Source organism: Thamnophis sirtalis, unplaced genomic scaffold (assembly GCF_051295495.1).
Source record: "Thamnophis sirtalis isolate CommonGarterSnake01/CBP01778 unplaced genomic scaffold, rThaSir2_p1.2 scaffold_11, whole genome shotgun sequence".
Classification (NCBI taxonomy): Eukaryota; Metazoa; Chordata; class Lepidosauria; order Squamata; family Natricidae; genus Thamnophis; species Thamnophis sirtalis.
Genome location: NW_028261391.1, coordinates 29,878,340 through 29,892,300, shown reverse-complemented (window position 1 = coordinate 29,892,300; position 13,961 = coordinate 29,878,340). Strand labels below are relative to the sequence as shown.

The following is a 13,961-nucleotide window of genomic DNA, read 5'->3' as shown; positions in this document are numbered from 1 at the left end:
TTGGTCTACTCGCCTCATCCAGTTTGTTTTGTTGAGAACCTAAAGAAGCTAAGATTTCTAGCTTTTTCTTCTGCTAAATATGGGTGGTTTAGAATGATTTGGTAATTTTCCAGATTACAAAACATGTTGATTTTGTTCTGGGTTCCAGACAAAACATTGTTCCCATTGAAGTACACCCCTTTGGGCGGCTTTCTACACAATTTAGATAGTTTTAAATAAATAAAATGACTGTGTATTGATATGTTTTGTCCCTGGAAGTTAAAAGAACATTTTTTTATATTGGAAGTATTGTTTGCAAAGACTGAAAGTTAAACTTGCTTGAAAAAATTTGAAGACTATTACATTCAGATGTAATTGTTTTGCCAACATACTTCGGAATAAAAAATATTTTACATTCAATAAGCTGCTCACCTTATTAAACAGACAGTTGAAATCTACATGCACACATTCACCAGTTAGAGAATCAAACAGAATATTTTCTCCATGACGGTCCCCAAGACCCAGCATGTACCCGACCATTGACATAACTGCAGTGGAACGACAATAGGCTGATCTGCTGCTGTACCTACAGAAAAAAATAAAAATCAAGATACCTTATAGGTGCTTGATCATTTTGTAATAATTATTGGTGGCAAGACAATTTGTGCACTCAGCAAAAACATTGAAAATATATAGTTTATGATGATTATTACAGACAACCCTCAACTTATGGTCACAATTGGGAATGGAATTTTCATTGCTAAGCAAGGTGTTTGTTAAGTAAGCTGCAACTAATATTACAACCTTTTTTGTTGTGATCATTAAGTGTATCATTAGTCATTAAATGAATCATGAGGTTAAGTGACTCCAGCTTCCCCTATTGATTTCGCTTGCCGGAAGCCAGCTGTGAAACCATGTGATTTCAGGACACTACAATTGTTGCAAATAAATACGAGCTGCTAAGCTCCTTCTGATTGTGTGACTGGAGAAACCGCAATGATCATAAGTGTGAAGGCTAGTCATAAGTGCGAAGACCAGTGGTAAGTCACTTTTTTCAAACCATCATAACTTCTAATGTTGCTAAACAAATATTTGAAAGCCAAGGAATACTTGTATGTAGGCAATCATATTTTCTTTTAAAATCCTAGATATTATTGTAATGTAATTCAAATTGTATCTAAATGTATATTTATTACATTTATATATCACTCAACTCCCAATAACTATAGAAAAAAGACTGACCATGAGGTAGGATCAGGGAATTTTCTCAGAAACCATTCATGAAAAATTGGAGGATGCCGAGGAAGTAGAGTTTCTTTGAAAACCTTCAGCTTTTCAGATAAAGGTGCTGTCTTTGGAATAATACACTGACGTAGCTCTTTACCAGTCATGTAGATGCCTGTAAAAGAAAAACGAATATACCGTATTTTTCAGACTGTAGGACACACCAGACTATAAAATGCACCTAAATCTAGAGGAGGAAAACAAGAATAAACAGTTTTTGGCCTGTGCATGTCCTATTTTCGCCGTTCCTGTCCCCCAGAAGCACTTTGCAGGCCAAAAACAGCCCTGAACTCTCCACATGTCCCATTTTTGCCCAAAACAGGCCTGTTTTTGGCTTGTGGAGTGCTTCTGGGGGCCGGGGAAGATGAAAAATGGGACACATTGAGGGTTTGGGAAACCAAAAACAGGGCCGTGAAGGGCAAAAATGGGACATGCAGAGGGTTCAGGAGGCCAAAAACAGGCCCGTATTCGGTCTATAACAGAGACATTTCCACCCACTTTTTTGGTGTGAGTGTGTGTGTGCATTTTATAGTTAAAAAATATGGTAATTACACTGCTTATTCTGTGGCAAATATAACCAATAACTGTTGGTGAAGCATTGCAAAGAGTTACTGTATTCACTATTTCTCCTTCCGTATTTTCCATTTTATCTTCTCACTCACACTTTTTAAAGATTACATCGTCATTATTTTACCTTTTTCTTTGTATAATTTGATTAAGATATTTCGCAAACCAGCAGTGTTGTTCACCCATTCAATGATTCCACATTCCTCATTCAGAGGAATAACAGCATAGGTTCGGATGTGGAGTTCTCGTCTTCGTGACTCTGCATCTTTTCTTAAACACTAGGGTAGAAACATACCATGCTCCATGATTAATGTAAAACAGTATCTTTAATTTTCATTTCAATTCATTTCTCTGTTTCTTGTAATCCCAAATTAAAGGTTTGTATTTTAGAAAGGGTGTATATGTACATACACACACACACATACAAACACACATATATAGTTTTACACAAACATCAATTGCTTAATTTTCCCCAAAAAAGATCCCTTACAGAAGATTCAGGGAATTAAAGTTGCACACAATCCAATATTATTAGAAGTTTATATACTGTACAATATTTTTGCTACCATGACCACCTAAGCACTTAAAAATTTTAAACAAAATTACAAAAATAATTTTAACAGAAAATAGTAATTTTGACAAAAGTATTGAATCTCTTTTAAAACAAAAACACGGTTCCTATGTATTCAAAATTTAACAAACAAGAACCAAAATGTCTTTATATAGAAAGACAAATAATCTAGATTCCTTTTAAGCATATAAAAAGCTTTGCATATCTGACTAGATTTTAAACATGTATTTCCATGAGTACCACTATACTATTAGAAAGTTTTGCTGAGATTTATATTCAAAATCAGCTTTTCATAAGACAGATTATATCATATATTTTAGAAAGTAGACCATTACTCAATATACTAAATAATTGTGAATCAAAACCAGAAAGGGGTTATAGGCAATATATTTAACAGTAAATAAGTCATTGATTTATAATCCTGTATTGTTTAGAATGGGACAGATAATAAGAGGAACTACAAGCAAGCATATTTGGGTAAATCAGTTCTGGTTAATCATTATACACAAATATGCTCAGTGATAACTCTGAAACTAAGAAAACAGTTAGTGCATTGTCAGCAGCAAGCTTGCCACACATTCAGAAAAATATTTAGAATTTAACCTTATTTATGAGGGAGTTGAATTCCATGAGTCGGCAGTCTTTTCTAAGATCATCTTTTGGTTTACACATCATGATATAAGATTTCCCATCTGAACCTTTTAAAGTAATCTTCTTGGGCTTCTGAAGAGATGGAAGGATTTCAACCTACAATTTAAAAAAGAGGCACAGTTCTTTCACACAATCTCAGCCACCATACCTCACAGACATGTTGCTACTGTGAGGAAAATATAGTCTTTGATTTAAAACTGTTCATTTAACAATGGTTCAAAGTTACAATGGTGATAAAAAAATTGACCTGTTCTCAAGATTACTACCATGACATCATCCCTGGGATCATGTGATGACGATTTAGGCATTTGGCAATAGGCTCAATTTCAGGATCTTGCGGTCATCATGATTTGCAATTTTCCAAAAAGCTTCTGATAAGCAAAGCCGGGGGGGGGGGGGGAGGAGAGCTGGATTCACTAAATAACTAGTTAAAAAATGATAAAATCAGGTCCATTCATGCAATGACTTGTTTAACTACTTAGCAACTGAAATTTTGGTCCCAATTGTGGTCAAGAGTCAAGGACTACCTGTCTGCTGCCTTGAGGCCCTGAAGAAAAGACGTGGCATAATGCTAAGAAATAATTTCATTTAAAGACTTGATTTCCTTTCCCCATTTTACTTTGGCTACCAAGAGAAAAAGTCTTTAATTCATAAAATAAATTTAGGCTAAGTTATAAACATGTAAATAAGTTTCAGAGCCTTTTCTATTGTGATGTCCTCCCTTTGGAGCATGATCCCAATCGAGCTGAACACCTGAATACTACAGGAATTATGGAAAATGTAGCTTTGTTTCCACATTTGGCGTTCCGGCTGTAGAACTAAATGTGATTGTACTCTGATGTGGATTGTGGCTATGTTTTTGTGTTTCAATATGATTTTAACATGGTTTTGTATCCTTGTCCTTTTTATTTCCATTTGTTTATTTTTCTTGATGTTAATTGTTGTGAGCCACCCAGAGTCATATTTAGCCACATAGATGGCTAAATATTATTAAATTTATATGCTGCCATCTTATTACTGTAACAATTATATAACTTGAACAAGCAAACAAACAAATAAGGATTAATAGATACTAACAGTATCGTCAAAACTTTCAATGTAAGCCCAACATCCAGGAAATGGATCATGATTGGAATGTGTTCCAGGAACTGAAGGAAGAGTTGGTATCATTACAGATTGCAAAGGAATAAGAATCTGACTGAATGTTTGGTCTTCTACCAGCCTCTTGAGGTTTTTGAAATGAATAGCCATACTTAAAGTGGAGGTGTTTCCATCGACCTTAAAAAAAAAGTTTAAAAAGTAATCAAATGCTAACATTCAAGCATATAATTATCTTGTATAACTTTAACGTCCATACTGTTTTTTCAAACTCATCATTATAAAATTTAGGATGTAATTTCAACCCCAGAACAAAATGCAACATTATTATAATACTGGATATAATAATGTAATGCTATATTTGCATAAATCTACTGAAAATATTTTGAGTGTTCCTATCTTTTAAAAATAAATGATATCTAACTAGTGTCCTGCAGCTGAAAGCAGGTATCTATCAATGGGAAGTGGGCACAATTTTCAGCCATCAGCCCTCTTTTCCGACTCTGCCATATTGGTCCTTGAACACTATTATCCCTAATAGTCTTTAGATGAAGCCTATCTGAACCTATCGTACAGGTGTATAATAAACTGAAATTTTACATAATTAAGCCAAATGACTGATGAATAAAAACATCTGGTAATGTTCCTTTATTAGGTCCCTTGGTACTTACAAATTTTTGGGCATATATGGCCATTAATTAATTATTTTAGCATGACAATGATGATTGGCAAGAAGGTAGCCAGAAAAGAAGGGGCAATTATTTAGAAAAAAGATTCAAGTTTTGGTATGCTTCAGAACAATACAATAAATGTTTTATAATTAAAGTTTTGTTTTAAGAAACTAGACATTTGACACATTCCTTTGACTTATAAAACAAAAGAACAAACATTATTGGTTATGGGAAGTAATAGCTAACAAGTATTCTCATATATTAATTACACTTTTAAAAAGCTTAGAAAAATCACAAAGTCTGCTTTTAAAAAGTTTGGAGTTTTCAGGAAGCTAGGCGTACTCTCTGAAATATCTCTCTGCTCACTATTCTTTGCTCTTTCCTTCAAAATAGTTTTTTCTGAGAGGTTCTTGGTGCTCAGAGCTCTGATGATGCTACCTAGTTTGGGTAACAAAATGTTTGCAAGAAAACAACCAAGCTCAGAGAGCACCAAGGACCCCACATTTCGACCTTGAGCTACAAATATTTTCCTTTATTGATTGTTGCTTCTTTTAATTACCTAAAGGATATTTAAGAGCACTTATGTTGATGGTATTAGTTTAGATTTAGTTTATATTTCAGTCAACAATTCCTAGTTTGATGTTTTCAATTCCACCAAAATCCATGGCATGAACAAGTCTAAATTCAATCCTTTATAATAGATCGTAATTTATTTATAGATTATAACAAAGAACACACTGGAATGAATAATCTGCTTTCACAAAATAAACATTTTTAATCTATCAGGAATAATAAATTATATAAAATGTAGTATATGCATTACCGATTTATTACAAAGTTCCAGGAGCTTATCTGTCAGGCGAGCTGCATCTACAATAAACTTGCCCAAAGACGCCTTCATATTAATAGCTTTGTTTAAGATTTCTTTGCACCTGGTGGCCCGCATTGGATAGGATGACTGCAGAAAATACAGTTTATTGAGTTTTAATGTTATCAAAATTTCCAGAACAATTTGACAATTACACACAAAAATTACAACAAAACAATTGCATCAAAATAAATTCAGAAGTTAAAGCCTGACAAAGAAAAACATATTTGCCTGGAATGTAAAAAGCATTAAGTCTCACACTCACCAAAGCAAAATAAAGACACAAAAACTGAGCACTCATAGCTAGATATGAGTCCTTGAGGGAGCATTGTGGAAAACAAGTAGACTGTATATACACCTGTTTGCTCTCAACATACTTTTTACATAAGTAGGTTCAACACCTGAAGAAAGCTACTGAAAATAAAGTATATCTTAATTATATGATTTCCCCGCCTCATTCTGGTTAATAGCCTTGATTACCTGGGATACACATAAAACTGTTGCTCACAAGAAACATTTCAAGGAAGCATCTCTACAAGTGCAAAAGTTGAATCATTTTAATATTTCCTGTAGGGGGAATTTCTAGCTCAATCAAAAATGGAACAACATTAACAAAGTTACCTTAGATACTGCAGTCATCATCCACATAGCTTGTTGAGGATAAGCTAGAAAAACTTTAGCAATGATTGCCATAAGAACAAGGAAGACCTCATCGTGTGAATGGCAGATTCGGGAAATCAGCTGAGAAAATGCCGTCAAAAACTGATAAGGGGCCAAGACTTGTGTATGTTCTGTAATCACTTTGTTAATTTTAGCCAAGTCATTTTTCATTTGTGCACGATCATGGCGAACAGCTAGACAAAGCAATGTAAATCAGTATCTTATTTCATGGAAAAAAGAAACACGTACACAATTCCAAACATATTCCCAAAATGCATTTTTAATATCTATATATATATATAAAAATTATCCTTTATCCTGCAGCTGCATGTTGAAAATCTATTGAACATCCATAAGAACACATTTTTTTAGTTATATCCCTGTATGGAATAATTTAATTTCATACAAATCATTTCACCAAGTTCCAGAAAATGCCAACTTATTCGACACAGTACTTCGATAACCATAACCCTAAATTTTAAATCAACATATCTAAAAGATAGATCAAAGCACATTAAAAATGGACAAAAAAAGACTATATCTTCCTTTTTTAATTTGAATTAGATTAGATTAGCCATACAAGTTATCTGCCTATTGGCTAACATATTATTCTTTCCTCTTTCTTACACAGAAGCACCTCACAGTCTTACTTATTCGTACATATGCACACTTAGCTACCGTACATACAGTTCACATGACTCAATCTGTAGTTCGCTCAAATATGTATCAGCTAAACCTTAATGCAAAAAGAGTACTTTTTTATGTCTTACCTTTCTCGTATTCATATGCTTTTGCTCCAAAGTCTAACCACAAGGACAACATTCTTGGCATTGACTGGTATATGAATTGATTTCCAAAATACAAAGATCTGAAATTAAAATACCACCTTGCAAAATGTGTATTTTATCTATGTCCTTTTTCTTCTGCAGTTTGTTTTCACTTTATCTCACATTAGTGGTTTTAAATTACATTTTATTTGACATGTTGCAAGAACAGGAAAAAGTACAAAGATATAAAATTGCTATTTTATTGGTATAGTTTGTAAGAATTGGCAGCTTTTGTATCTGACTTTGGATATTTAAAATCCTCTATCTAAGATTATAAATGCATTTATATAAAGTGTTTTATATAGAAAATTATCTACAATGTACTCTTTTTGGAAAGGATATCTAGTTTATTGTACTTTTTTTAGCTTTTTGCAATGCCCATTAATTTAAATACAAATGTTGTAACTTCCAAATTGCTCGTCAAATGAGAACTATCTATTGTTGGCCTATGGCCATTTGCCAAGTCATGCATACTGATGTTGGCATTTAAGAAGAATACCAGTTCCCACACTGTTAAACTGGCATTAATCTAGTCATCCATACAATGTTAATAAACATCGGTATCTAGAATTACCTGAAAGAATGGGAAAAAATGAAAAAATATAAATAAACAAAGATCATTATCTGCATTTACTGAACTAACCTTCCAAAATGAATAACAATGTATTTGATCAGATCTCCCTGCTTTTCCATCTTGTTCTCTGTTACCGTAGGCATCACTTTATCATAGTATTTAGCAAGATAAAAGTGCCCATTCTCCCATTCTGGCAAGCAGGTGGTGACATCCTGAGAGAAAAAAAAAAAAGGTAAGTCTTTTATAGTAGTAATTAAAATTTAGTTCCATGAGTCAATCATTACTTCAAGTATTTATAAATTCCCTCTAGGTTTATGCCAGTCCAAATTAATATAAATCCTAAAATAGAAAAATAAAAAACAAGATATACAGATTGCACCTAAAGAAAGCTCATGTGAACAAAAGTGATCTAGCTTAAAGTTTTAAAATTACATTATTTAAATGTTCCACTTTAACATTTACCTTATATTTTTTCATTACTGCATTACTTTCAAAATTGGCTGTTTCTTCCATAAATCTTCCCACCAATAACAAGGCTTGCCCATGAATGAGCTTATTTTTAGCATCACATAATTCTTGACTATCTGGAAAACATAGCTCAACTCCCTTTTGAAGAATGATAAGACCTTGATGAGCCTCACCCTGAAAAGAGCAAAAAATTAGTAGTCACATTACTATTTTTATCACAGAGGTTTTATAAATATATATTGGATAGCTTTTATATTAATCACAGATAAAATGAATCTGTTCAGCATTCAACCAAAAGCATATGTTAAAGAAACAGGGACAAATGACAAAATGTATGAAACAGAAGGTTACTAAATTAATTTATCCTTGTGATGGGGATTGGAACTTACTACTTTATATATTTCTTTACCCTTTATTTATCTTTATACTCTCTTCTACAGCACTGATTATATTATCTAATTACTAATTATCTAAATAAGACAGGGTCTTATTTTCTTTTCACCCCCAAAATAAGCACTTGGCCTTATTTTCGGGGAGGTCTTATTATTTTTGAGGCTCAGGAGGAGGCGAGCGTGATCACCTCATGGCTACTGCTGTGTTGTAATATTTTTGGGGAGGGCTTATTTTAGTGCATGCGCTCAGAAACCTGATTGGGCTTATTATCCGGGAAGGGCTTATTTTAAGAGAAACAGGGTAGTAATGAAATATCTGCAATAAAATGGCCAACCTCAGAGAGCACCAAGGATCCCACACTTTCTTTATTATATAATTATAAGAAAAATATAATTTTTCTTTCCTCTTTTTTTCTTTTTTCCTACACTTTTATGCTATTTCTATTTTTGTTTACATTGTGGCACAGTGGTTAAAATGCGGTATAGCAGGCTAATTCTGCCCACAGCTAGGATTTCAATTCTGACCAGCTCAAGGTTGACTCAGCCTTCCATCCTTACAAGGTTCATAAAATGAAGTTCCAGATTGTTTGGGGCAAAATGCTGATGCCATAAACCGCTTAGAGCCGTGATGACGAACCTATGGCACGTGTGTCACAGGTAGCAGGAGCCATTTCTTAGGGCATGCGAGGCATTGCCCTGTCAGCTCCAGTGCGCATGTATGCACTGGCCAGTTGATTTTGGCCTTCATTGTTGGCCATTTTTCACACTCCAGAGGCTTTCTTGAAGCCTCCGGAGGGCGAAAAACAACGCAACATGCAAACCGGAAATTGGGGAACAGACTTCCGGTTTGCATATTGGGTCGTTTTTCTCCAGAGGCTTCAGGACGGGGTCTAGGACTAGAAAGGACAATTAATATAAATCCAACAAGGAAAGACATGTAAAAGATTTTGCCAAAATGCCTTCCTCCCTCTCTCTCTCTCCCCCCAACCGCCTCCTCTCCCCCCCATCAACAAAACATTCGGTGCTCCTTCTTCACAGTCTGTAGCTGCGGGTGCCTGCAAAGCCAGGCAGGAAAGGAGGAGAAAAGGGGGGGGGGACTCTCCAAGGGTGAGCAAATAAAAAGACATGCCAAAACATCTGCAGCTGCTGTGGCTGCAAAACATGACATCCCCGTGTCTTTGCTCTCTGGCATGCTTGGCCAAGGTTCCACAATCCATCTCTCTCTCTCTCTGTGCCCCGCCCCCTTGGCTCAGCATGAACTGGGAGGAAACTCATAGAGGAAAAAGAGGAGGAAGGGGGGGGGAGAAACGGGGGAGAAAGAGAAACAGAGAGAAAAAGAGAAATGCAACAGAGAAGATACTGAGCACCAACGGGCTTGCTTTTAAGAAAAGGGGTTGGGGGTTTGGCTTGGTGGTTCAATAGATCCAAGGGTTAAATAAAACAGCAGAGAGAGTTGGGGAGGGGGAAGGTGGAGAACGTCAATTCCCGCAGAAAATGAGAAGCAGATTTCAAGAAAATGTTTCAACCCACTGCAGGGTTGTGGGTTGCAGTGTTTGCGTGTGGAAGGCAGGAAAGCATCCGGCTCTCCGCTGGGTGATCTGCTACTTTTCCTCCTCTATGTTTTTCCTGGCATTGGGGAGAGGATCCTTAGGTTGTTGTAAGTCCCCCACTCGTCCACCCAACAAAGAGAAGTTCCAACAAAGAGGGTGAGGAGAGTAAAGGAAGATCCTAAGTTAGAAGATCCCAAATGAAGTTAGAAAGGCTAGGTCCCAAACCGAGCTGGCTTAACAGGGCTGGGGGGAATAGGGGGTAGAGCTTCACCAAGGACCCTCCTCTCCTTTCTCCTCCTGAGATCATCCCCTTTCCCCAAAGAAGCACAGGGAATCAGTATTTAGAGGGAGCGTCTCCCAACTTCCCCCCTTTGTGTGTCACTCTTTCTCTCCCTGTCCCTCTCTCTCTTTCTCCCCCATTTCTCCCCCCCCCTTTCCTCTGCACAGTTCCCCCCAGCTCTTCACGCTGAGCAATTGGGGGAGGGCAGAGGGAGAGAAGGAGATGGATTATGGGGAGCAAAGGGATGGGGGTGTCCAATTTTGAGAAGCCTCGCTTTGCAAAAGATCGCTGAGAGGAGGAAAAGCCTCCCTTTACAAAAGATTGTTGTTTTGAAAAGCGTCTCTTCGCAAAAGATCACTGAGAGAGGAAAAGGGAGGATTCCCCCCCCCCTCAGTGCTGTTTTCAATGGGAGGCTTTTTCCCTCTCTCAGAGCTGTTTTGAGAAGCTTCCTTTCACAAAAGATCGTTGTGAGGAGGAACAGCCTCCCTTCACAAAAGATCGCTGAGGAGGAAAAGGGAGGATCCCCCCCCACTCAGGGCTGTTTTTGATGGGAGGCTTTCCCCTCCTCTTAGAGCTGTTTTGGGATGTGAGGTCCAAAGGGGAGGATGTTGTGTGCATCTACAGGGCAAGCGCATGGTGGGGGTCACATGCGCATGTGGGGGAGTAGCATTGCATTATGGGTGTGGGCACGGGTGTGCATGCGACAGCATGCGTGCGCGATTTCGGCACCCAAGGAAAAAAAGGTTAGCCATCACTGGCTTAATGAGTGCTCTAAAGTATTATGGAACATTATGTAAGTCTAAGTGCTATTACTATTACAATCAACCTTCTTATATGTAAAAGGAATATTGCGCCATTTTGTAAAAAGTCTGTATACATATACTCTTATCTAAATACTATTTTGCCTTAGAGAAAAACCTTAATAAAAATCTTTAAACTGTAATATTAAACACCACACAATATTTTTTCTGACTACATTTCATTTAGATCAGGATAAATAAGCTTAAATATCAAATATTACCCATTAACATGTGATGAAAATTAAAATATACAGGGAGTCACATTATATCATATTTACCTTAGACCAGAGCCACTTTGCTCTTTCCACATAAAGTTCAGATAACTTGGATTCTCCAGCATTGAGGAGAGCATTATAGGCAGTTTGGTGATGACCAGCTTTACGTGCTACTCTGGCACTTTGGAGCCAACATTCTCCCATTTGCTCATTGGCATCCTGTCTATTGGAATATATATTGTGAAAAATATAGTGAGATACTTACAATATTCCATGTGTGCCAGAGAATAAATTCTACATAGTTACAACTCTTACAGCCTTCAAATATTTTCCATTTTTGGTTTAGGGACTAATTGAAACTAATGATTTAAAGTAACAACATTACAAAAATTTGAGCCCTTTGTAGTTTCCTATATGAGCTATTTATAAGGAATTTTACTTAGCTTGCAACATTATTTATTAATTACCATTATTAATAGTTGGTAAATACTGGGTTGTATACTAATAGCTGCTTAGGAATATTCTTCTCTTTAATTCTCATGATTTATAAAACAGGATGGCTGCATTCACTGCCATCAGATGAGTGGAAATCTAATGGAATAGACTTCTATCGGAATAGAAAAAGTTCCCAGCTGCTAGAAAGGAACAAAAAATAAAGTCTTCTGTAACCAGTTCATTTGTTTCAATAGGTATGGTTAGCCATGATGACAAGGCCCTTGCTCCTCCTCTAGTAAGATGTTCTAATGTTGTTATAATAAAGTATCCATAAATTACAAAAACTGTGCAGATTCAGCAATATTTAAACACTGAATAGTGCCTTTACCTCACACATATTTATTATACTTTCCTCCCTTTTATTTATTTTTTGTTGACTTAAAGCAATGTACATATCTTATGTTCTTTGTTTGGCTCACAATACACAGCTCAGGGAGAAATCTGTCCACTGAAGATTATCTAAATACACTTATAAATTTAATGCATTAACCATATCTTGGAAAGCCAATCTGATAGCTCATCTATCTAAACCTCCAGTCAGCTATATGCTAGTTTGCTATCTATTATCTAAACTATCATTCCATAAAACTGTTGCAAAATCAGGATCATGTAACTCTTCTGAGCTCCTTTCAGAAAGTACAATTTTGCTTTTGTTTTGTGAAAGTAATTGGAACTGATGCTTCCCTTTCTTAATTACATTTCAGTCCATTTTAATTTGTAATTCACATAATAAAGAGAAAAAGACAGGATGGGGAAAGAAGTTCTATGCAGAATTCACCTTTTGACGAGGCCAAGCAGAGCCCGTCTAAATGCCAGGATTGGCTCTTTAGTTCTGTATGAATTTTGTGTCATTTCCAAACGAGCATGCCAGTTCAAAGAATCTTTACCATAGTAATCATCAGGTTTTTGAAGCAAGGATCCAACACTGTGCTCCAGCTCACAAAGCATATGTAACCTATGATTTAAGAATATTTGTCTGTTAAAAGAGTATTTGGAGAGCTACAGACTTTAGAGATTGTGTTACAATTTTGCCATATTGTCATTTCAGTGTATACAAGGATAGCTCATTTTAGAAAATTATTTTAATGGAAAAATGACATTAAAATATCACAACTTTAAAAATCTGATTTAATTCAGATTAGGAAGAGCTCATTCTATCTGGCTAGGTGGGTAAATTCTGGGAGCTGAAATCCAAATGCTTTGAAGTTGAGATGAAAAACTCTGGCCTAGAGAGCCTGAAAATCCCTTCTGAATCTAGTGCTGCCAAGTATAAAACAGCCAATTTACATCTCTTAAAACTTTTATACAGTTTTTACCAAGACAAGGAAATCACAAAAATTCAAATTCACCATTTTTATATTTGTTTTACTGCAAATATGACCTCCCAGAACTATTTTAAAAAACTCATTGTTGAACTTAAGAAAAAGTAGAAAGAAAGAATGGTTAAGAAAAAGTACAATATATTAAAAGCGAATTAAAACATCAACATGATATTAAGTTTTGGGGGAAAAGTATATGTTCATTATTAAACAGCTATTAAACATATTAAAAATACCTGATGATATATTCATATCCTCGTTGGTAAGAGCCCCTTTCAAAACTTGCTGCTGACAGAGGAACTATCTGTTCTGCTCGAACAGTTCTCAAAGTTTCAAAGAAAGTGGCAGCTTCTTTCTTTTTGGCTGACAACAGCAACTGTCCAAGCCTAATACTCCATGTATTAGACTTCCCATCTAATTAAACAAAGGTCAGTGGGAAAACCAAAATTTCATGTTAATATAGTCAATACTTCTGATACACTCACACACTTTACCAGAATGTTGTAACAGAACCAGTTGTAAACATTCCAGTTCTTATCTAAAATGTCACAAATTACATTAATATTGGTATTTTAGTTGCCACAGTTATGCCAGAACATTTTTGAGACCTCCTATAAAAACTTATTAACAAAATGAGCATAAGATTTCTGTACTGGAAAGGGGATGAACAAGGGGATGAACTAGAAGATGAC

At 35.8% G+C, this 13,961-nt stretch overlaps 1 protein-coding gene across 1 annotated transcript in view; it reads right to left on the bottom strand.

Annotated features, from left to right (window-relative positions):
- The window catches only part of ATR (ATR checkpoint kinase), a 56,064-nt gene that overhangs the window by 6,059 nt on the left and 36,044 nt on the right, over nt 1–13,961 (bottom strand). Inside the window, exons 32-44 of the mRNA XM_087725432.1 lie at nt 13,506–13,683; nt 12,729–12,905; nt 11,519–11,678; nt 8,213–8,392; nt 7,820–7,962; nt 7,120–7,217; nt 6,311–6,543; nt 5,645–5,779; nt 4,130–4,330; nt 3,005–3,148; nt 1,958–2,108; nt 1,222–1,378; nt 412–565 (exon numbers count right to left, since the gene is read on the bottom strand). Of these exons, the coding sequence (XP_087581558.1) occupies nt 412–565; nt 1,222–1,378; nt 1,958–2,108; nt 3,005–3,148; nt 4,130–4,330; nt 5,645–5,779; nt 6,311–6,543; nt 7,120–7,217; nt 7,820–7,962; nt 8,213–8,392; nt 11,519–11,678; nt 12,729–12,905; nt 13,506–13,683 (2,111 nt within the window). The remainder of the gene's footprint in view (nt 1–411; nt 566–1,221; nt 1,379–1,957; nt 2,109–3,004; nt 3,149–4,129; nt 4,331–5,644; nt 5,780–6,310; nt 6,544–7,119; nt 7,218–7,819; nt 7,963–8,212; nt 8,393–11,518; nt 11,679–12,728; nt 12,906–13,505; nt 13,684–13,961) is intronic.